The sequence below is a fragment of the Balaenoptera musculus genome, chromosome 20 (genome assembly GCF_009873245.2).
Source record: "Balaenoptera musculus isolate JJ_BM4_2016_0621 chromosome 20, mBalMus1.pri.v3, whole genome shotgun sequence".
NCBI classification, from domain to species: Eukaryota; Metazoa; Chordata; class Mammalia; order Artiodactyla; family Balaenopteridae; genus Balaenoptera; species Balaenoptera musculus.
In genome coordinates, this window is record NC_045804.1 from 261,907 (window position 1) to 284,647 (window position 22,741).

At 58.6% G+C, this 22,741-nt stretch overlaps 1 protein-coding gene across 1 annotated transcript in view; it reads right to left on the reverse strand.

Moving 5' to 3' along the window:
* Window positions 1-8,861: 8,861 nt before the first annotated feature.
* Window positions 8,862-22,741, reverse strand: part of CACNG4 (calcium voltage-gated channel auxiliary subunit gamma 4) — a 57,268-nt gene continuing 43,388 nt past the window's right edge. The window contains exons 2-4 of the mRNA XM_036838366.1: window positions 20,465-20,548; window positions 15,592-15,732; window positions 8,862-11,561 (exon numbers count right to left, since the gene is read on the reverse strand). Of these exons, the coding sequence (XP_036694261.1) occupies window positions 11,023-11,561; window positions 15,592-15,732; window positions 20,465-20,548 (764 nt within the window). The 3' untranslated portion in view covers window positions 8,862-11,022. The remainder of the gene's footprint in view (window positions 11,562-15,591; window positions 15,733-20,464; window positions 20,549-22,741) is intronic.

The window sequence follows — 22,741 nt, forward strand, 5'->3', positions numbered from 1 at the left end:
CCTCTGCATTTGTGGGACGTTTGCTCCTTTCTTCTGGGTATAAGGAGGGCACCTCTCACGTGAGTGTCTCATGACCTGCTTCAGGGGAGGGTCAGAGAGGCCTTCTGCACCTGCCGTTTCTCCAATTCCTTCAGTTTAAATGTGCGGTATGCCAAGGTACCATATCTTGGGGCAGCGTGTCCTGAACCCCGTTGTGACTGATTAAGGAACCTGTGGCCTAGAGACAGGACGTCGCAGACCAGGACCTCTGTGAACAAGCACAGGGCGGAGACCTCGGGGCTCCAGCCACAGACCGGCCTGAACCTCTGCATCACACACCAGCCCCTCATCCAAGCTGTAATCTCCCGACAGCGTCTCTCTGAACCTTCCTCACCTCTGCCCCCTCCTCCCCCTGCCCGCATCCCCCACACCCGTCACAGCCCAGTGACCTGCCGGCACCTGTCACGGCTCGCTTCAGCTCAGAGAGTGCCCGTGTGCCTTCAGGCAGCTGCCCCCGAGAGCACTCCTGGAAGCTGGCACGTGACGCGCGGCCTCAGGCCCCTGGCATCGCCCCTGTGGGCCCGGCTCCAGGGCCCAGGCGGCCAGGGTCTCAGGGGGCGCTGGGTAGCCTGATGCGGACCCACGGTGTGCCAGGCACCCCAGCCCAGCAGCAGGTGAAGAGCAAGAAGTAGATGCTGGAGCTTTAGGACTGACCATCCAGGAAGAAGCGCATTTCCTGGTGTGGTGGGCGTGGCGCCCTAAGCTTACCAGCGCCGGGAGCCCCCCGAGGTCTCCGAGAGCGCCCTCGGGGGGCCTGGCCCGCAGGCGCACTCAGCCTCGGCCACAGCAGCACCGCAGGCCCCTCGGAGAAGCCAGGCTGCCTGCTCTGCTCCCCAGGCCTCGCCGGGCCGGGTGGGGGCGCTCCGTGGGGGCCGGAGCTGGGCCACGCCAGCAGCCTTCACTAAGGCCCTACCCCTCCCCGGGGACTGGCCTGTGGGTGCGGGAGCTAGCTGCAGGGTGGGAGCCCTGCTCTGCCGGCCTCCAGCTGCGTGGCTTTCAGCCAGGTAACCTCTAAACGCCTTTTCCTCTAGGACTTGAGATAATGCACTTCAGCAGCTCAGCCCGCGGTAGATGCTACGTACCGAATTAGGTCCCCCTTAAATGTGTACGTTGAAGCCCAAACCCCAACCGGATGGTATTAAGAGGTGGGACCTTCGGGAGGTATTTAGGTTTCGATGAGGTCACGAGGGTGGGGCGCCCGTGACGGATTATAAGGACAGACACCAAAGAACTTGCTGTTTCTTCTCTGCCACAGGAGGACTTCGCGAGAAGGCAAAGAAAGCCAGGAAGAGGGCTCTTACCAGAGCCCAGCTGCACCGGCACCATGATCTAGGGCTTCCAGCCTCCAGAGCTGTGAGAAAACACATTTTGTTCTTTAAGGCGTTCGTTCTGTCACGGCAGCCTGAGCCGACTGATGTCGTTGGCAATTTGTCCAGCTTGGTTATTGCTACGACTGTTGCTTATAGACTACAGATGAATCAGCTTTCTCTGATGGGCTGTAAGCTTCTGGAGACTATATTATGTACTCATTCTGGGTTCCCTCAGAGAACCCCCTGGATTTGAGCCCAGGGTTGGATCTTCATAAAGGTTTGTTGAATGACGGATGGATGGATGGATGGGCAGATGGGCTGAAGGAAGGGAACAGAAGCTCAGATAACTGCCTCCACTAGATGAGCCAAAGGACGTTTCCATGGCCACAAGGGGCATAAGAAATGGCAGCCCGGGCTAACCCAGTACAGCTTGGACCAGAGGCTAATGTGCTGCCAGATGCTGAGGGGCAGCCCAGGAGGGCACCACTGCCACCTCTGTGATCAAGTGCACGAGGGAGAGCCGACATTTTCCGCAGACATTCTTCAGATAGAGATGCTGCACTCAGCCCATCGGGAGTTGTCTGCACTTCACTTGTCCAGAGGAACCAGCTTCCATTTGTCCCAAAAGACTGCTCTTTTTCCAAGAAGGACCAGACATAATTGAGGGAAGGAAACACCTCCCAGAAGTGGGCCTCATTTGGAGCCGGGGCCAGGGCACACCTGGGTGGGGGAACCCTCTTCAGAAACGTGTTGATCTGATTTTGAGCTCAGGCTTTGTTAGGCTGAGAAATGGCCTTGGGTGTATGTCTTAAAAGACTATAAAACAAGGCGCCACCCTGCTGTCTCAACCTCTTTTCGCAGCTTCATCTCCCTCCCTGCAAGGTTCAGCATGGACCTTCTGTTGCCTCAGGCCTGCCGTCCCCAGTTCTAACCTGTGAGCCAAGAACGGTCTCTGCCTCTGTCCAGGGGCCCAGACTTCTCCCGTCTGCAAACTCAGAGATCCCATCGCTCGACCTCTGCTTCCATCATCACATCCCCTTCTCTGACTCTCCTGCATCCCTCTTTCCCTAAAATGGACCCTTGTGATCATGTAGGGTCCACCCAGATAATCCAGGACAATCTCCCTGTCTCAAGATCCATAATTCAATCACATCTGCAGAGTCCCTTTTGCCACGTAAGGTGACATAGTCGCAGGTTCCGGGGATTAGGACTCGGACATCTTTGGGGGCCACTATTCTGTGTGCCACACGCACTGACTTATGATTTCCTTGATTTTTTCTGGCATCGCCTTGCAGCTCAGGTGCAGGGATGGAGAAGGTGGGAGGTGACACTGAAGGAGGGCTGGGGCTCTTCCAGGGGGAAAAACTAGAAGGAAGAGGCCGAGGGAACTGAGGGCAAGCGTGGGTTTAAAGGATGATTTGTCAGGTCTGGTTAGGATTGGTTAGGTCATGGTTAGGGTCGCCCTGTGACCTGGAAATGTCACCGTGTTGGGAGAAAATAGAGAGGTCAAGACCCTGAAGGGCTTGGTGAGGTTGCAAAGCGGGTATAGTGGGGGGACGGGCAAAGGAACTGGGCGCAGTGGAAGCTGTGGTCAGAGGAGGACGGGGGCCCCGATGATCCGGCGGGGAGGACCGTCAGGGGAGATGGTGAGATCCAGGCTGGGGATGAAGATGAGTGGACACGACAAGGTCAGGTGGTCCCTGGAGGTGCGCAGGCCGGAGAGCTGAGAGGCCAGGAGTCGGAGTGTTGGCCCCGTGGACGTTGACGTGGCAGGACTTGGGCTGCAGAGGAGGCCTCGCGCCAGAGCGGAAGCCTCTGATGGCGTGAAGGAGAAGCCGGGAGGGCGTTCAGGCGGTGACAGTGGTGAGAAAGCGCTCGCGGGGTCTGCCCAGGCCCTCTGAGAAGGCTCTTCCCCAGGAGGGTGGAGGAGCGATGGTCCGGAGCTGTCAGCACCCCCCACTCTCCTCTCCTGCAGTTAGAAGTCCAGGGACATGAGTTCAGAACCTCCTCTGATCGCAGGCTTCTGGTCCTGAGGTTGCATCGGCAGTTTCGTTGGGCACTGCAAGTTTAAAGGTGTCTGAATCAGGTGTATCTGCCCCCCAGCTTCCTCTGGATCCTAAGGTCCCTCAGATCTCCCTTCTCCCTTTCCAGCCCCACACCTCTTGGGACTGAGGATGGGGCTGGGCAGCCTGTGAGCCGAGCGGCCTGAGATGATTCCAGCCCCCACCATCGGGCACCGAGTCTTCCAGCCGAGGCCCCAGGCACAGGAGCAGAGCTAAGCTAGCCTGACCCTGCCTCTGTCAAGCAGAGATAAGATTCTGTGACCGTATTTCACGGTTGTTTAAGAGCACTGAGTGTTGGTGTCATTTGTTACATAGCCTTACTAGCTAATACACTCAGTGACTGGAAAGAATGAGGTTTTGTAATTGAAGAAGCAGCCCTAGCTTTCCAAGAAGCACTCAGTGTGAAGACAGCCTCCTGGCAGGGAGTGGAGGAGGAAGGCCACAATCGCCACAGCCCAGACCCCCCGTGCGTACACAGACAAGATCCTGACTCTGTTTGGTGGTGGACGAGGAGCCTGGTCTTCTCACCAGCTGCTGGGATAAAGCTGGGCCAGAAGGTCATCGTGTGAAGTCACCAGATCATTCTGTTTTGTTTTGTTTTATTTTGTTTTGTATTGGCTGTGCGACTTGCAGGATCTTAGTTCCCCCACCAGGGGTTGAACCCTGGCCCTCGGCAGTAAAAGCACGGAGTCCTAACCACTAGACTGGCAGGGAATTCCCAGAGAAGTCACCAGACCTTAACCAAAGGCAGCCTGAATATCCCCGAACTTTGGTCTCATTCAGACACTGTTTAAGATCTAGAGACCCGAATCCGGCAATAGTTATATAAATGGTGGGATCTCTGTGTCATGCAGTCATTAAAGATTACGTTTTTGAAGAATAATCTAAATTAAAGACATGGGAAGATTCTCATAATGAATAACAGTGAACAGGGGCAGGGTATTGACCCCACGTACATTTGGGTGCAGTGAAACCTTAACTGTGATTACATCTTAGGTGGTGGGATTTTGGCTGGTAGTGTCTTCTTCTTTAACTTTTCTGTATTTTGCAGATTCTTTTTAAAGGTAAAATGTAATACTCTTAGAATGAGAAAAACATAAGTATTATTTGTTTTAAAAAGCACCTAGTTATTTGCAATTTAATTTGTGGACTCTGGAGATCTCACAGGGGTTAACGTGTCTCCGAGAACCCTTATCAAGGGACGAAGGTCAGGACGTAGGTCCCTCCCAGCCCCCTTTCCTGAAGTTGTGAGCACGAGGGGTGGGTCTGTCGCCCTCTTTGATCGCGGGCTTCTGTTCCTGAGGTTGCACCAGCAGTTGTATTGGAAGCTGCAAGTTTAAAAATATCTGTGTCACATATATACGGAATCTAAGGAAAAAAAAAAAGGCCATGAAGAACCTAGTGGCAAGACGGGAATAAAGACACAGACCTACTAGAGAATGGACTTGAGGATATGGGGAGGGGGTGGGGTGAGATGGGACAGGGTAAGAGAGTGTCATGGACATATATACACTACCAAATGTAAAATAGATAGCTAGTGGGAAGCAGCCACATAGCACAGGGAGATCAGCTCGGTGCTTTGTGACCACCTAGAGGGGTGGGATGGGGACGGTGGGAGGGAGGGAGATGCAAGAGGGAAGAGAAATGGGAACATATTGTATATGTATAACTGATTCACTTTGTTATAAAGCAGAAGCTAACACACTATTGTAAGGCAATTATACTTCAATAAAGATGTTTAAAAAAAAAAAAAAAAAAAATATCTGTGTCAGGTGTGTCTGCCCCGTCTCCCGCTCTGGATTCTAAGGTCCCCTCGGTGCCTCCCCTCCCCCGCCCAACTCGAGGGCTGGGCGGCCAGGGGTGCTATATTAGGAACCAGCTCAGGAGCAGAAGTCACGTGGCTGGCTCTGAGCCCCCTGCAGGGAGGCCTGCCCCCCACCTTCTCCTCCTCGCCGCCAGGCCTCTCCTCTTGCCAACTGCACGCTAGGGACCTAAAACAGGACCTCTCCCCACACAGCCTGGGGACCACGGAGGGCAGAAACGACGGGCACCAGCCAGAGAAGCCACCGGGACAGGAGCCTCCCCCGGGGGCACCACCCAGTGCCTGGATCGGCTGGAAGACGGGCTCCTCCCCGACCGAAGTGCTGCCGGCACAGACACCCCGCGGGCCCGGCTCTCAGAGCACCTCCTTCCAGGGCTGTTCTAGAATAATTCTTTTGGGGAAATTCCTTGAGTGTTGTTAGTCGACAGACGGTCCTGAAAGCTCACTCTAAGGCCAGTCCCCAAGCTGGCGTATTTATGAATGTTTGCTTAAGTTCAAGTCTAATTCGTCCTCCCAGCGGCCCTGGGAGGGAAGCGTTACCCTCCTTCCTCATTTGCCCCGGGAGGGAACTGGGGCTCTGCGAGAGCTTGGGTTACTGGCCGGTGCTGCCCAAGGGTGGCTGGGGGATTTGGTCTCTGTCTTTCTGGCTCTTGGCCACGTCGCTGCAGCTGCCGGCAGTGGGTGGTGAGGCCCAGTGGCCAGCTGGGCCAGGATTCTGGGCTTGTCCTACCACTGCCCTTTGGTTCAATTCCATCAGCATTTTGCCCCCAAACCTTGGGACAAGGCACACCTCCCCTCCCCCAGGGAAAGGTGGCCCTTTTCCCATTTCCTTCTTCAACCCCCAACTTCTGTTTTCACAACTGTTGGCTCAGAAGTGAAGAGGAGAATGGCAGAAATCGAAGTGTGTTGAAGGGAAAGGAAATACTGAGAATAAGTACGTGAGTTTTGCTAATGTGGCCACAGCCTCGATGCAGCACTGAAAACCCGCTGTGTGATCCTCCCCCTTTCTGTGCCTCGGTTCCCCTCATTGTAAAACCAGCCGGGAGTTACCGACATTTTGGACCAGATTATTCTCGGGGACGGTAGGGAGTTGAGCAGCATTCTCAGCCTCCACCCGAGATGCCAGGAGCATGCCCTCCCCCGCCGTGACAGCCAGAAATGTCTCCAGACGTTGGCAAATGTCCCCTGGGAGTAAAATCACCCCCCCCCCCCCCCCCTTGAGAACCACTGGGCTAGTGGTGTCTCCCTTTTGAGTTTGTTCTGAAGATCCTCAAAAAATTTTCCTTCCTTCCTTTTATTCTCCCTTCCATCTCCCTCGCCTCCTTCTTTGGACTCGATTCCTCTTCTATGATGAGCACATTGAATGAGATGATTCCTAAGATACCTGCCACCCCGGCTGGTCTTGATGTCCCATGATCCTGAGATTCCTGTTTACGTCAAGGCTTGAGCTCAAGCCTGCTCCTCCAACCTAGGAAGAAGGTAGCATGGACCCATTTTACAGATGGGGCATCCAGAGCAGAGAAGAGGCCCGACTTCAACTCTGGAGCTGGAGGAGGGGCTCTGGACACACAGAGGCTGATGCAGTCACAGGCAAAGGGGTCAGTTTCAAGTAGGCACTCCCAAAATGATCGGGGAGGGGAGGCAAAAGAGGGAGATGCCCAAAGACCCAGACCAGGAGCTGAGACTGACCAGCTGTGCCCCAAACTGTATTCCTCCCCTCCCCAGCTAGACTACACAGCCTGTCTCCTGGCTCTCAGGTGGGACCACGTGATTGAGCTCTGGCCAGTGGCATGTGTGCAGAAGGGGATGTCACGACTTCCTGGTCCATTAAAACCTCTCACAACACCCTCTACCCACAAGACCACCTGCCGTCCCCCTTCTCCATCTGCCCGCTGGATGTCAACGCCAAGGGCAACCTTAGACACCCATGTTGTGGATGGCAGAGCCTCCACGGCGGGTCTCTGAACCTCTGAATGACAGTGTGTATTCTGTACACAATGTACCCGCCCCACGGATCGGACTCTATGAGTGACAAATAGACTTCCATTGTACTAAGCCATTCTGCACTCGGGGTGGTTAGCTACATCATTAGCCTACTCTGAGTGATACAGGGAAGGGGTAAAGTGAGGGCCGGAGGGGGCTCTGGGCCCTAGACCACCCACTTCCGCGTCGGTTCCTGCGGCTCTAACTCTGCCGGTTATGGAGACAGAGTTTTTCGTTGAACTGAAACGCGTGACCGTGTGAGCCCCGCGTCGGACGGAGGCCGTACCGTGGCGCTGAATGCAGACTACACAGGAGTCCGCCCAGGACCGCTGCAAAAAGCGTGTGCTGAGCCAGAGTCTCCTCAGGGCTAAAAATAACCAGAAGTTCTGGCCCCTGGTGCCAACGCCGAGTGTCATGGCTCCGGGTTGGCAGAGCCGTGAGCCCGGAGCTTGGCAGGGGTCAGTGGGTGGGACAGGGCAGAGGTCCCCCGCCCCAGCACCGGTGGCTCAGTGCCTCTGGGAACGTCAGTTTCCCCGGGTGCCTGTCTCAGGAAGGAGGAAAGAGGGTTAAAAAGCCAGGGCTGAAAGTTCAGACAAGCCGGTTCCTGCAGCCACAAGGGCCGGGATGTGGGGACACTGGGCCCTCGGCCTCCCTCCCAAAGCCCTGGGAAAGGCCTTCGTGACACCAACGTTCTCCTGAAGGAAGCTCAAGAGTCCAGTGCATCTTGGCTCCAGGAGGACCAGAGAAGGCCACGGCTCTCAGGAAGAAAACTCTCCTGAAAGAGAGGGGAACGTGTCACTGGATGTGAAGGTGCTCTGGGCTGCAGCTCCACTGGGACCAGGGGAGGATGCTGATTATCCCGCTTCAATGCCTGTCCAAGGGGTGGGTGGACGTACAGCCGGTGCCCGCCTGCCAGCGTGAGCCTGGCGGGTTGCACCATGACCGGCGGGGGTCTGTGCAGTATCTTGATCAGAGGGGTCTCTCTGGTCCCCCTCTCCATCCCTGATTTCTCTCCTCCCGGTGGCTGGGAGTGGGGGCAGGCAGCTGCCATGCCTGGGGTTGGGTGGCTTCCGTGCCATTTGACCTCTGGTTGGAGCCGCGTTCTCCCGTCCAGTTCCTCCAGGCATAAAAGCTCACACTCTGGGACAGGACCCCTCTATCTGCTCCTCATTCGTTTTGGAATTGGGAGGGGAAGGAGGCTGGTTCTGGGACTTTTTAGGAACCCACCAGGCAGCCTGGCGCCCCTGAGGCTGCAGCTCTGTCCAGCCAGCGCCTGCCCTGCAGACTCTAAAGACAGGCCTGGCTTGCTCAGCTGCCCAGACGCTTCCGCCACACCGGGGGTGGCCTGTCCCTCTTCTGCCTCGTCTGTGACAGGACACCTCCATGGCATCACCCAGGAGCGTGAAGCCAGCTGGCGGTGCCGGGGGGGTGGCCAGTGACCCGGACAAAATCCAGAGAAACTGGCCTTGACCAGCACAGGGTCCGCTCTCGCCTCCCCTTCTCCTGGAGGGTCCCCAGCGTCTCCTAGACCTGAGGACACTAAGTGCCCACGAAGACTTGAAGGGACCTCCCCCCTCCCCCCTCCCACATCGAGAAGAGAACGTTTCAAAAATGTTTTTATTTAATTAAAAAAAGACAGAACTAACAACCCAAAACCAGTAGTAGGTACGGGATTCACAGGGGCTTAACTGGCGAGACACACAGGGGCAGGATGGAGAGGGCGTGGGGTCGGGGGAGTGTGGGGGGCACAGGCCACCCGGTGCCCCCGTGGGCGCAGGTCTCAGAGCGAGGGCAGGCGAGGAGGAGGGGGCGACCAGAACCTGGGGCAACGGTGGGAGAAAGGCTGTGAAGACCAGAGGCGCTGAGGTGGTTCTGCCCCCTGCTCTTCTGTCCCTCCTGTCGCTTCTTTCTACTTTCTTGGCCCCGAAAGTGGGCCCTGAGTTCTCTTCCTGGGACTGGGCAAGAGGTAGGATTCATTGGAACACAGCTTTCTCCACGAAATGATGGAAACTTCCAGGGCAGCAGGTGGGAAGGTGGCTTCCGTGGAAGAAAGGACAAGGCTGCCTGCTTTTGGAAGTGACCTTGCTGGGGATGAGTCCCCAGATTTTGCCCCCATCCTTCTAGCTTGGTGGGATGGTGTCATGGCCTGGGGAGGGGGAAGGCGGGCAGGGGCAGGCCACGAGCCCGGACACTCCAGCACTCACTGCTGTACATGCTTGGACAAACCACACAAAGCCAACCTCGACGGGAGGGAAGGGTTTCGAGCAAGCGCGGAGGGGCCCCGGCACGCGGTCACTGGGGGTGGGACATGTGGAGGTCCCCTCTGGGGGCGGCGGAGGATGGCGACGACCATGACCCGGATCTGAACTCCCGGGGCCGAGTCCGCCAAGGGGGTCCACGAGCAGGTGGCTGAGGTAAGAATTTGCTTGTCACTTCTGAGTACGACAGCTACCGGGGTCACGGACAACTGCTTCAGAGGGATTACCAGGTCTCAAAAAGTAAGAAAGGATCTGTCTTCAGAAAGCACGTGTTTATATAAAAGAGGCTCAGCTCCGTGTTCCAGAAAGCTTTCACTCTGAGCCCAGACACGCTTCCACATTCTCTGCTTGCCTCCAGAGGGGAGAAACGGTTGGAAAAACGTCAAGCATGGAACCTGCCGCCTCACCTCCCAGGTGCTCGGCCCTTTCATCCAAACTTCCTCGCTGAGTGCTTTCGGGGCGGGGCGGGGGCAGAAGTGACAGGAACAGGGGCTGGGGCAGGGGCTGCTGCCACTTTTCAAGAGGGAAGGGATGTAACTGCTCTCCTGGCGTTTCTGCAAGAAATCAGGATGAGTGGCCGCCCCGGAAACGGGGGTTTGTTCTGATCTTCTGGTCTCTGTTCACCCTCGGGTCTCCCTTTCTTGCACAAGGTTCGGGCTCTTGTTGCCAAACACCTGGGGGGAAGGTCTGTCCCTATGGCCCCCCAGGAGGGGCAGAGCTGCTCCTCAGGCCAGTGTGCAGAGGTGGGGGGACAAAGTAAGAGACCACCCTTCCTCTGACCCGTGGAATCTTCCTGACTCTCAAGTACAGTCAGTGACTTCTGCCCTTTCCATGTGAGGCAGAACCTTCCAGAAGCAGAGAGGAGAGCCTTTACCTCACGCCCAGGCCAGCGAAGACGCCCCCAAACCCCACGGATTCCTCCGCAGGCCTCGATGTCCCCAGGCTGAGGGAAGCGGCCCCGGACAGCACAAAGGCCAGAGCACCAGGTGGTCACAGGCTCTCTCCTCAGCGTCAGTGTTACCTCAACAAGCGGCTGCTGCCAGAGACAGACAGACAGAGAGACAGAGGGAAAGGGGGCAAGCTTCGGCTTCCTCGCCTGCGGCTCACAGACGCCAGAACCTTGGGTTCAAAAGCAGCTGACCAGCATCCAAAGGCCCCTGCGGGCCTGGTGAAGCCCGGGCAGGGAGGGAAGGCCCCGAAAGCCTGTTCTTCTGGCAGAAGATTTGTTTCCAAGAGGAGATAATGGCTCGATTTTGTTTTCCCGGGTGGGGCAAGGCTGTGCAGCCTCAGGAGAGCTCTGGGGCCTCCTGGGAGATTTCGGAACCCCGGGGCATCAAAACACCCTTTTCGGGGATAAAATCAGCCTTCTTGCTTCTGATTCCCATCTCCGGGGCTTCGCTCCAAGCCAGCCCGCGACCCATTCTGGAGACCCGGGAGGGTGGGGTTTGGCCTCAGTCTGTTGTTGGTCCGTCTTACGGGTCAGATGCCCCCTGTGGGGTCCAAGCCGCCCACCTGGGGAGAGGCCGGTGCCGAGAGGACAGGGCGGCTCACACCGGGGTGGTCCGCCGGTTGAGCATGCTGATGTGCACGTCTCCCTTCAGGTCCTGCTGGAAGAAGTCGTGCACCTGCAGGAAGCCGGCCTCCTGGTCGGGGCTGTAGCTGGCGGCCGTGGTCACCTTGAGGGGCTCCCTGGACAGCGTGTACATGGCCAGCTCGCCCATGGGAATGGCCCCGGCGATCTTGAGCCCCACCGGAGACGCATCCCTGGACGGGGAGGCCTCGGTGGACCTGGAGCTGGACCGCGAGTGCCGTCGCCGGTACCGGTAGCTCGGCATCCTGGCGTAGGGCGACGAGGAGGGAGCCTTAAGGAACTCCCGTTTGGTCTTAAATCTCAGCTCTTTGTTTTTCTCAATGTAAATGTTTACGGCCAGGACGCCCACGGTCTCAGCCACAATGAAAGACAGGGCTCCGAAGTAAAAAGACCAGCCGTAGTTGTAATGGTTTTTTTTGTCTTCGTCGCGCTTGTCGCTGGGGTCTCCCGTGTTGCTGGAAATGTACACGATGATGCCGATGATGTTACTGAGGCCTGAAAGGGAAGCAGGAGGGGGGTGGGGGTAGGGGTGGGGGTGGGAACAAAGGCAGAGAGAGGTTAGACCCACAGCTGGGCAGGGGCAGGTGGGTGGGGCAGAGGACAGGTGGGTGGAGCAGGGGCTGGTGGGCGGGGCAGGGGCTGGTGGGCGGGGCAGGGGCTGGTGGGCGGGGCAGGGCAGGGGCTGGTGGGCAGAGTAGAAGGCAGTTGGCAGAGCAGGGTCAGATGGGTGGAGCAGGGGATGGTGGCCACTCCCCTTTTTGGTGGGTATGTCTTTGTTCTGGTTGCTAATTTTAAGTAAAAGTAGTTGATTTTGAATGGGTAATGAAGTACAGAGTTTGAGTGAGTATATAATAAAACACAGGCTCTTACTAAGGCAGCTACTGTTATCTTCTCTCGTATATCCTTCTCATATCCATATCCAGTCTCTCTCCCTCCCTCCATCTCTCTCTCTCTCTCTCTCTCTTCCATTTTTTGCTTTGCACAATGCTCTTTGGCCCCTTGCCTTTTCACTCAACTGTCTCCACCCGAGAGGCAGTTCCCTATCAGGACAGGAAGGGCCATCTCTGTCTTTCTAACTGCTGTGGCGCCAACCCCACCGCAGGGGCATCTTCCCAGGCCTCTGCTCCGGACATGCAGGCGGCTTCCAGCCCTCGGCTATGAGACAGCCTTATGTCTACAGCACTCCACACACACGTGAGTAAAACTGTGATGAATTCCTTGAAGTGAAACTGCTGCCTCACCGGGTGTGTGCATTTAAAAACAAACTTTTATTTGGGGATAATTTTAGCTTTATTGAAAAGGTGTGAAGTCAGTACAGAGAGAGCCCCTTTCCAACTCCCCGTTCCGTTTTCCCCCATTAACTTCCTAGGTTACCATGTACATTTGTTACAACCAGGAAGCCCATCTGGTGTGCTACTATCCATTTACCTTCCAGACTTTCCTCGGATCTCACTGGGGTCTCCACTAATGTCCTTTTTCTGTCCCACGATCTTGAGTTGTGCCTAGTTGTGTTTGAATTCAGAGTCCCAGCCCAAGCACCCTCCATAGTGGCACAAAATGTCTCATCAGCCTATAATTCATAGTATCAAACTTCTGGATCTTTGCCAGTCTGGGAGGTGAAACCCGTTAGTGTGTTTATGTGATTTTCTCTCATTATAAGTGAGGTTGAGCAGAGCCGAGCTGCCTGGGTTTGAATCCTGGTTCTACCAACTCTCATCTCTGGCACTTTGTGCAAATTACTTACCTCTCAGGGTCCTCACGTGCAAAGTGAGAATGCCAGTGGCACGCACTACACTGGGTGGGTGTGTGGATTCAACGAGCTAATGCATACAAAGCACCGCGCCCAGCACACAGAGAGCATGCTTTGAGCTCTATTACAGTCTACTGTGTTTTATCGTAATGTGTTGTATCATCTGTGCCCTGCCCAGGTCCTCTGTCCATCTTCCTACTGCACCAATCCCAGCGTGGATGGGTTAGAGTATTTCCTGCTAAGGGCTCAGTGATCCAGCTGTAGGTCTGGACTCCTCGCCCCTTCCGCTGTGCTCCAGAAGAGCCCCCACTGACACGGGTTTTCACAATCACGGTTTGCTTCCTTCCGTCCCTCCTCTCCCTGCCTGCTGGCTTTGTCTCTCCTTCCCCTATTCTGCACAAGTCATAAGAATGCTCTGTAAATCACATCCCAGCTGATTCCATGTTCCCAAAGAAGTTACCGGCGTCCTCTTCTGACTCTCCCAGCCTTTAGACCACACTTCTCCTGAGGCTCCGATCATTTCCCAACTAGAATTAACCACGGCCTGTCTCACCTCACCGCCGGGCCCTGTGCGTGACTCTGGGTCTGCGCTGCCTTGGCCCACGATCAGGGCTCCGTGATCCAGGGAGTAAACGGGAACCAATGAACAGCCCCTTGCTTGCCTGCCCGGCCATTGTGTTTCCTCCCTGCCACGTCCTCTCCTCTGTGGCGAGACCTGTGCTTTCAGCTGAGTGTCTTTGTGCCCCGGGCGCCACAGCCCCTCTGGAGACCCAGGGCATCTGGAGATGCCTTTGAGAAGGTTCCTCCGGGGGGAACAGGCAGTGCAGAGGGCAGCGCGCTTTAGAGGCTGACAGCCCTGGGCTCAGCCTGTCTTTGCCGCCGGGTGACTTCAGGGAAACCGCCTGGGGCACGTGACCACCTCCTCAGGAGCTGGGGTGATGGGGGTGCACTTCCTCGGGAAAGGAAAGGGGACAGGATTCAAACGGCACAGCAGGATTCAAGTCCACACCTTGAGCGATCTGCCTGCTTGGAGGAGGAGAGAGAATGGGGTGTGTCCCTGCCTTCCTGCCTTGGCGCCCGTTCTGGGCTAAGGTGAGGAGAAGGGACAGGACGGGGACCTGGCCAGGAAGGAGCGTCCTGCTTCTCCCTAAGGAGATTCTCCTTCCCAACACATGCTCACACACACACACACACACACACACACACATGCTCACACACACACACGCTCACACACACACATGTGCTCACACACATACACTCACATACATCCCCCACAGATGCACACACACACACACTCACACACACCCCGCAGATGCGCACACACACACACCCCGCAGATGCACACACATACACTCACACACACACACACACACCCCGCAGATGCACACACACATATATTTACTGCCCTGGAAGGAGACAAAGACTGAAGTGGGCCGGGAGAAAAAGCACAGGAATGGCAGCCAGGAGCCCTGGCCCTGAGATTCTGAGCCGGTCCCTGAGTTGCTGTGGCCCGCAGTTCCGCGATGCAAACGGCAGTCACCTTCCTTCTCCAAGAGAAGCCATGAGAAGAGACGGGGATGAGATGACCTCTGGGGACTTACGTGGGCCGCGCAGCTCGCAGGCCCCTTCCTGGGCCAGTGAAGGACGCCCGGCCCGGTGGCTGGGAGTCTCACTGCCACCCCCACGGTGCCACTGGGCTGACTTAGGGTTCAGAGACCAGGCACGGGACCCTCGCGCCGCTCTGCCTCACGGGTCCGGTGTGAGAACAAGGCTCTTGGAAAGCGAGAACGCCGTTAGGACAGTGCAAGGAGCTTTGATGACAGTTCAGGAAAGAGCTGCGGGCGGAGCTGTGACATTGCTCACGCTGATTCACGGGGACGAGGCCTACGAAGTCAGCGGCTCCCCCCGCAGCACGACCAGCCCTGCTGCACCATCTTCATCCCGCCGGGCCGCCCGGAGTCTTGAGGACGCCACTGGCCGAGCTTGGCCCCTCAGACGCCCCTCCACGCCCCCAGCCCCAGCGACTCAGGCCACTGGGTTCTCCCCTGGACCAGGCGTGAGCTCTGACCCGCCTCCGGCCTGCAGCGCGGTGTGTGCGGCTAGGCTCAGAGGAGCGACGGTGTCAGGCCCTTTCGGACCCACTGGGCAGGGAGCGGGTTACTCTCACCCGCAGCTCTGGGGGGCGCAGAGGTGCTGTTGCCTGCCTCGGAGCCAGGAGACTCGGGCGGTCAGGGTGGGCAGGTGGGGCTGCCCCCTCGCTCACCCTGCCCCGGGCGCGCGGGCTCCGCTGCTCCTGCACCCGCGCCGGCCCTGTGCCACCCCCTTGTCTTCACCGGGTCAGCTCCTTCAGGCCTTGGCCCCTGAGCGTCCCTCCGAGGACCGCCCGACCCCCAGCTCAGCCAGGCTCCCCGACGGGGGCTTGTGAGGCACCAGCGCTGCCCCTCTGTGGCCTTCCGCGCACCGGGGCTAGTTATTCTTATTTTTAATTGAGGTAAAATTCCCACAACGTAAAATTAAGCCTTTAAAGTGCACAATTTAGTGGCATTTAGTTCATTCACAGTGTTGTGCAACCACCACCTCCGCGTGTTCCAGAACATTTTCATCACCCAGGAGGAGACCCCGTACCTGTTAAGCAGCTGCTCTCCACTCCCTGCCCGGCGCCCTGGACTTCTGACCTGCGTCACCCGCGGCGACGTTGCGATCTGCCCCCCGTCATCCCCGCCACGCGCCGCAGGCGAGCGGTCTGTGCAGCGGGGACCAGAGCGGACGGCTCACCTGCGGCCACGAAGAGGATGCCGGCGCTGAGGACGATGTTGTTCTTGCGGCTGTGGAGTCTCCCGGCGCCGATGCAGAGCCCACCGAGCAGGAGGAGGACGGTGCTGAGGATGGGGAAGACGCTGGAGGCGCGCACGAGGCCTGGCCGGCGGGAGACACAGAGAGAGGGCCGTGGGGCTGGCCATCCTACCGGCCTGGCCGTGGGCGTCGGCCCCGAAGCTCTCAAGGCCCTTCCGCTGACTTTGAAGATTCCCATCCCGCCCTGGAGGCCCAAGGTGGGTAGGGAGCTGGGGTGGGGCAGGGTGGACCACCAAGTGATGGCCCCGGCCTGCTGGTCAGTCCCCCTGGGCGCCACGTGGCCTGGAAGCACATCTGCCCACGTCTCAGGCTCTCCCTGGACGTGGGCCCCGCTTCTGCCAGCCGGACGGGGGGAGACTCCCTCAGCACCACCAGGGAGGCCACAGCAACAGGCACGAAAACACTGTCAGACGGCCCGTCACAGCTCGCGGACCCCGTCTCCGTGAAGCCTCCGGGATGCTGGGAGCGGATCCAAGAGAGGCAGCTCGGACGGGCGGCCGAGGGCACGGGCTTTGCCTTCAGTGGGCCTGGGTACCCTGCTTTGTGACACGCTGGCTGTGTGGCCTTGGCCAAGGTGGGGCCTCCCTAACACTGGGTTTCCCTAGTAGTGGAATGCAGTTCATAACAGGCCTACGTCTAGGGTGGGTTCTGCACACCTAACAGGCTTATTTAGCAAAGGCCCTGCTCACAACACACACTCCTTCAGTGACAGCCTTGATCTCCCATCTCCGTCAACACCAGCCTTATCACCCCAGGAAGCTCCGGACCTCGTGAGGTCACCGAGGAGGAGGTGGCTGGACCGAGGAGCACGTCCACGGACTGCGGGGTCCCCCAGAGCCAGATCTGCAGCTGTGCACTGCCCGGCGGGGCGACCAGGGCAGCTAGCTTCAGACCACTTCACTCCCCTCTTTTATAACCTGGGGAGAGTAGTAATACCTACCTGTAGGGGTTGAACTCTGGCCTCCCAAAATCTACGCCCACATTCTAACTGCTGGTACCTATGGGTGTGACCAGATTTGGAGAAAAGTCTTTGCAGCTGTGAGTAAGTTAAGGATCTTGAGATGACACTGTCCTAGATTACGGTGGGCCCTAAATCTAGTGACAAGCACCCTAATATGAAGAGGAAGCGACACAGCAGAAGAGCCCATGGGGGGAAGCCATGTGAGGACGGAGGCAGAGGAAGGAATGATACAGCTCAAGACAAGGATGCCGGGGCTGCCAGAGCTGGAAAAGGCGGGAAAGATTCTCCCCTAGAGGCTTTGGAGGGAGCACAGCCCTGGCGACACCTGAGTGAAGACGTCTGGCCTCCACTCCGTGTGAGGGTAAATTTCTGTTGTTCTAAGCCCCCCAGTTTGTGGTGATTTATTACAGCGGCCTTAGGAAAAGAATACACTACCTGCAAGTGTTGTGATGAGAATCTGGTGGAATAAGGTACATCAGGTGCTTAGCAGGGCCCTAGGGGATGCGGGTCCCCCTTCCTGAGCGTCTGGCTGGGAGAGGAGGCAGGAGGAAGGGAAGGGGCACGCGAGCAGAGCCCCGAGCTCGGCCTCCCAGCCCAGGAGAAATCCCGGCTCCGTGGACCCTGGGGGCACTGGCATGCCCCCCTCCAGAGCCAGCTGAGCTCGTTTGCGGCCTTTCAGCCTCTGAAGGCAGCGTTTGTCTCCCTGTTTGTAAGCCCACCAGTGTGTGCCCTGCTGCACAGAGAGGGGCTTGTCCGGGCATTGAATGAAGCTCTTCTCTCCGCCTCCCCCTCCTCCTCCCTCTGCCTTCTCACAGCCGCAGGTTTTGGGCGGAGGTTTCCTGTGGGCTTTTGAAATGCGCCTCTGATCCGAGCCGGGCCGGCAAAGGGGGACCAGGTCCCCCTCGATGCCCTTGTTCTGCAGGTGGGTCAGAGGGGTTGCAGGGAGGGAAGCCTGGAGCCTCTAACATCTCCGAGGTCGGGCCTGGCCCAGAGCCGTCCATCCTGCCCACGTAAGTCACGTGAGCACCATCCTTTGCCACGTGGGCTCACCCGGAGCTCTAGACATGCAGGCACCAACCGCGGTGCAGGCTGGGCCTTGCACAGAGCGGGGCTGAGGTCCAGCCCACGGCCCTGTGGCTACATCAAGATCTGGTAAGGATCTGTGTTTGCCCAGAGGGGGGGCATCTCCTCACTCGCCCTCAGGCTCGCCGTGGGCTCCCAGCAGCCCTGACACCAGCATTCTGGGGTCAGCACAGAAACCACCCACCAAACCCAAAATGCGGCGCCTGGAGAAGGGGGACCAGGCCCAGGGCAAGAGGGACGGGAACCCCTGAGGCCAGCGGGGTCAACAGAGGGAAATGGCAGGGAATCAGGGAAACTCAGGCCGGATGGCCGCAGTGACCACGACCTTGCTCTGTCCTGGAATGTTGCCCACCCCCTCTGGCTCCAAGCTCACAGGTGCCTGCACTCCGGGGCTCGATTTCAGGGCCAATTCTCGCTGTTTCTGCAGCCCCTGGGCGGAAAACCACCTCCCTGATGGAGAGTCAGCTCTGCCCTCCCCACCACCTCCACCGGCAGCCGAGATCACAGGCCCCAAAGCCGTCACCCCTTCTCTTCCTTGGGCTCCTTAATGAAGCCCGCTGGCCCCCCGCAGTGCACAACTGAGGAGACATTTCCTTCCCAAATGAGCTTTGATTGCTGCTGTGCAGCTGCCATCATTTTATTTGGGGAAATCGCTGCTGGGGCCCTCCCAGCCCTCACGCCCTGCCCGGGGCACCGCCGGTGGGGTCTGAGGACAGCAGGAGCCTGAAGCTGGATTGGTGAGCGTGCAGCACACGCTCGGTTTGCCCCTCCCGGACCTCGGACCACCTCTCTCCATCCTGCTCTGGGCCCTGGGAGGCTGATGCCAGGGGCCGGGTCATCGGGGTCCCCTGACTCCGGCTTTGGGAGGAGAGTGCAGGGGAGACGGTTACTCCCCCGGCTTCCTTCCTGCAGATGAGGACGAGGATGAGGCAGCTGCACTCCGTCATAAAGGCCGCAGCCCCTGCCAGGCGGCCTGTCCTTGCAGCTCCCCTGGCGCAAGTGTCCACACCTGCCTCTCCCACCTGTTCAGGTCAAGGGCTGTACGGGGTCCTTCTGTTGCTAGCCGCGGTGTGTTCACCGCCCCTTGTAGGTTTCCCTCAGCCCCGCCCACACCTCTGTAATTAGTCCTTCACTGAATGCCCTTCCTTCATCCATCCGAGCGTCCCCTCTGCTTCCTGCTGGGACCCCACGAAGCCACATCGTCTGACCTCTGGGCCGATGTGCCACGAGGCCCATCCAGAAAGAGATCCCAGCACTCTGGGGACCATGAAGGGGAAGGGCAGGGGAGCAAAGAGGCAGAGCCCGCGCCGATTAACCTCAGGCAAGTTCACGTGGGAAGTGGGGAGGGAATGGCGTGTTTCTCCAGGAGCTGCTTCCGCGCAGTCCCAAGGTGACCAGGGAAGCAAAGCTGCCCTCAGAGCCTCAGGGACCATCTGACTGCCCTGGGGCGGCAAACAAGGGGAGGTCCCGCGTCAGGGTTGGCTTTCACCAGCCGCCGCCCCAGATGGCTGTGCAGGCCACGCACCATGCAACTCACAGAGTGTTATGTATACGCTAGTCTATGCAAATGACAGCCCTTGAGTTGTGCAGTGTGCAACCTGCACAACCATCTGTGGCGGGCCTATGGACTATCATTTGCTGGGTTCAGTGGTGGCCTGCAGAAAGCAGAAAGAGAGTACAGGCGTGAGGAAGGGGAGAAGGTGAGGGAGGAGGAATGGGAGGCAGATCCGGGTAAATTATTTCAGGTTCTGGGCCTGGCCAGAGCAGCCTGACGCTGCCCCAGGCTCCAGGGGAACCACACGCTGTTCTATGTCACTAGATGACTCAGAACCAAAACCCTTCCTCTTAGAAAAGAACGATCCATAAGCAGGAGCAGAGTGAACTCTGCTCCCTCTGAGGACACTGGTATCGATTCTCCATAAATGAAGCTGGCCTGAGCCCCTGGGGCAGCTGCTGGGAGCAGCTCTGCGTGCGTCTTGGCTCATGCAAAAGGGGAAAATGACTTCAAAACGGTGCCGTGTTTTCCATTTCCAGGTTCCTCCCCAGGCTGAGGCTCCATCCTTTCTCCCAGGGAGGTGCCCACAGACGAGATCTGGATTTAGGGTGTGGGGCTGGGTTTGTCCTTTGAGTTCCGGGTTCCAGTCTGGGGGCCAGCCCCGCTGCAGGACCCGGGCAGGGGCAGCTCATGGGCTCTACCAGTCTGTGCCAGAGACACTTAGGGCCACATACCCGAGGCCGGTCCCGGCACCTTCCTCACTTTCTCCCACAGGCTGCCTGGCACCCAATGGCTGTTTCAGCGCGTGACTTAATCTGATTTTTCAAGACTAGAATGCTGGGTGCGGATGGGGAGGGCTGGGTAGGTCCAGGGCTGGCCGGGCCGTGTGCTTGGGGTGTCACAGCCCCCAGGATGCCGGGCTCGGGCAAGCCTACGTCCTGACCTCTGGACCAGCCACAGCAATCAGTTCCTCTGAAGACAGTGGCCCTGGGGAGCAGGGAATCCCCACCCTCACTCCATCTTCCCGGGCCGCAGCCGGGCGTGGTCCTATCAGCCAAGTAACTCCACCGGGACACCCAGCACATCGCGGCAACCGTGAACAACACTCCATCCTCTGGACTAACAATTCGGAATCAGAAAGGGAGGGAGGGGAGCACCCAGGGACCGGCCCCCTCCACCCCCACGGGGCCCATCGGCCTCCCCGCCACCGGCTCCCGCTGCACCCACGGAGGAAGCGGGGGGTCGCTGGCACTCACGCAGGAGATACTCCGAGCTGTCGTGGTCGTAATCGTTGTCCTCCGGGAAGTGGTTGATGCGGAAGCAGTGCCCCTTATAGACCCCTGCGGGGAGCGAGGGAAAGAACGGCGTAAGTGTTCCGCGGGCTCCACGTACTTGCGCTCCAGACTCGCCAGCCGGGTGTGCCTGGCTCTGGGCGTGGAGGGCGCAGAAGGGCCGCTCCGATGGGGCGTGGGGCGCAGAGGAGGAGCGCTCAGCGGGGGACGCGCCCCAGGCTGACAGCACCGTTACGGTCCGCGTCTGGACACCCGCGAGAGTGAGGGGCACCAGGACACGGGGACAAGAGGCCTCAAGCAGAACATCCTGGGCCAGCAGGACCCAAGGGGACTGCGGAGCCAAGGCTCGAAAAGTGACAAAGACCTTCCCAGCGGGATGGCGGAGGGGCCAGCCGGGCAGAGGCGGGGCTGTGAAGAGGCAGGGCTGGGGCCGGCCGTGTGTCTGGGGAGGGTGGGAAGTCCAGTGCGGCCAGAGGTGAGAAGGACCCGCGCAGGGAGAGGGGCCGTGGGCCAGGATGAGATCTGCCGCCCACCTCCCTGCGGCAGTGTCCGTCTGTCTGTCTGTCTCCCCTTCTCCCGCGAGCACACAGTTACAGTGAATCTCTCCTAAGTTACAGGCCGACTCTGCACACGGTCGGCAACGTGACTGTAATCCCCTCACTCGGTGTGATAGAAGGAAGAGAAACTTCCGGAAAGGCCCAGACCCTCTCCTGCCCGGTTTCCCTCCCCGCTCAGAGAAGTAGCCTTCGCGGGACACCCTGAGTAGCTTAGTGACGGCAGGAGGACTGCCCAGTCCTCCCTTCTGGAATCTTCTGCCAGCTCTCCCAGCGCCTGCTCCCCTGCAGTGTGGGAGTGCCCGGGGCAGAAGCGGACACAGGTCGGGGGGCACAGGGTGCCGGGCTCTGTCCTGCCAGCCCACCCCTCACGCCCAGGCCGGCCCCCCGGCCCTACAAGGAGCTCGTGCTGACCCCCGCACGGGCCCGCCTGCTTTCAGCTGGAGGCCGTTCTCGTTCTGCAGCTGCTGCTGAGCGACTCGCTGACCCTCCCACGTCCCGGCCACACCTCCTGGTCGGGCACACGGTGCAGGAAGCAGGGCCCGCGCCAGGCCAGGCTCCGTCCCCGTCCTTCCCAGGGAGAAGGGCCTCGACGAGCTGGGGGCACCTGCAGTGCCTCCCGTTTACCAGTCAGCTGCCCCCCAGCCTCCCCTCAGCTGGGCGCATGAGCTGCTGACCTCAGAGAGCTCAGGGGCTGTTCTCCAGGCCACTGCTGGGCAGGCTGGGTTTGGTCAGGGACAGTGGGGGACAGTCTGAGGGTGTCAGAGGTGGCGCCTTGAGTGGGATATGCTTCCACAGTGTCGTCTGAGCCGGGTCAAGTGTGAGCGTTTTAGCTACCTGCCTCAGTCTCCTGCTCTGGAGAATGGGGACAACCACAGGCCCCCTCTAGGGATCTCGGGAGAGTCATGTGAGACGCTACTGAAAGGCACTTCAATGATTCTTGGCCGGCGCTGACGGCTCAGGGGAGATTTGCTGCTTTGGGACCCAGACGTCACCCACCCTTTGCTCCGTGGCTCTTACTCTGGTGGAGAGCCCTGAGTACCTGTGAGCCAGAGGAAGGAGCCCAGGGCAGGCTGGTGTCAGGATGGCCAGAGCGGGCCGCACCCCAGATTCAGGACGTTCGTGGAGATGCCGAGCAAGCGTCTTCCAGGCGTGGCTGGGCGAGGTGGCGCCCTCTGCCCTTCTTCCCTCTCCCCCTGCACACTTTTGGGGCTACTTTACGGGTCTAAACAAAATCACCAAGTCCCCCGCGCTTGTGGGAACAGTCAAACATTAAGAGGCTGAAAAAGAAGTAAATAATCTCTCTTCAGAGTTGATCTCCGGGGTCGACAGTCGGCTGTGCGTCTTCCCACGTGTGCACGTGCGTGAGGCTCCCCCTGTTTTTTAAAAATTAATCTCTTTACTTGGAGATAATTGTAGATTCACACGCAGTTGTGAGAAACACTGCAGGGCGATCCCGTGTACCTTTCACCCGGTTTCCCCGATGAGAACATCCCAACCAGGATCCTGACATGCTACAGTCAGGAACATTCTACCACCTGGAGGATCCCTCGTGTTGCCCTTTTATAGCCACACCCACCTCCTCCCGGTCCCCAGCCTCTGGCCCTGACCCGGGGCAACCACTAAGATGATCTCCATTTGCACAGTTTTGTCACTTCAAGAAGGTTCTATACATGGACTCTTACAG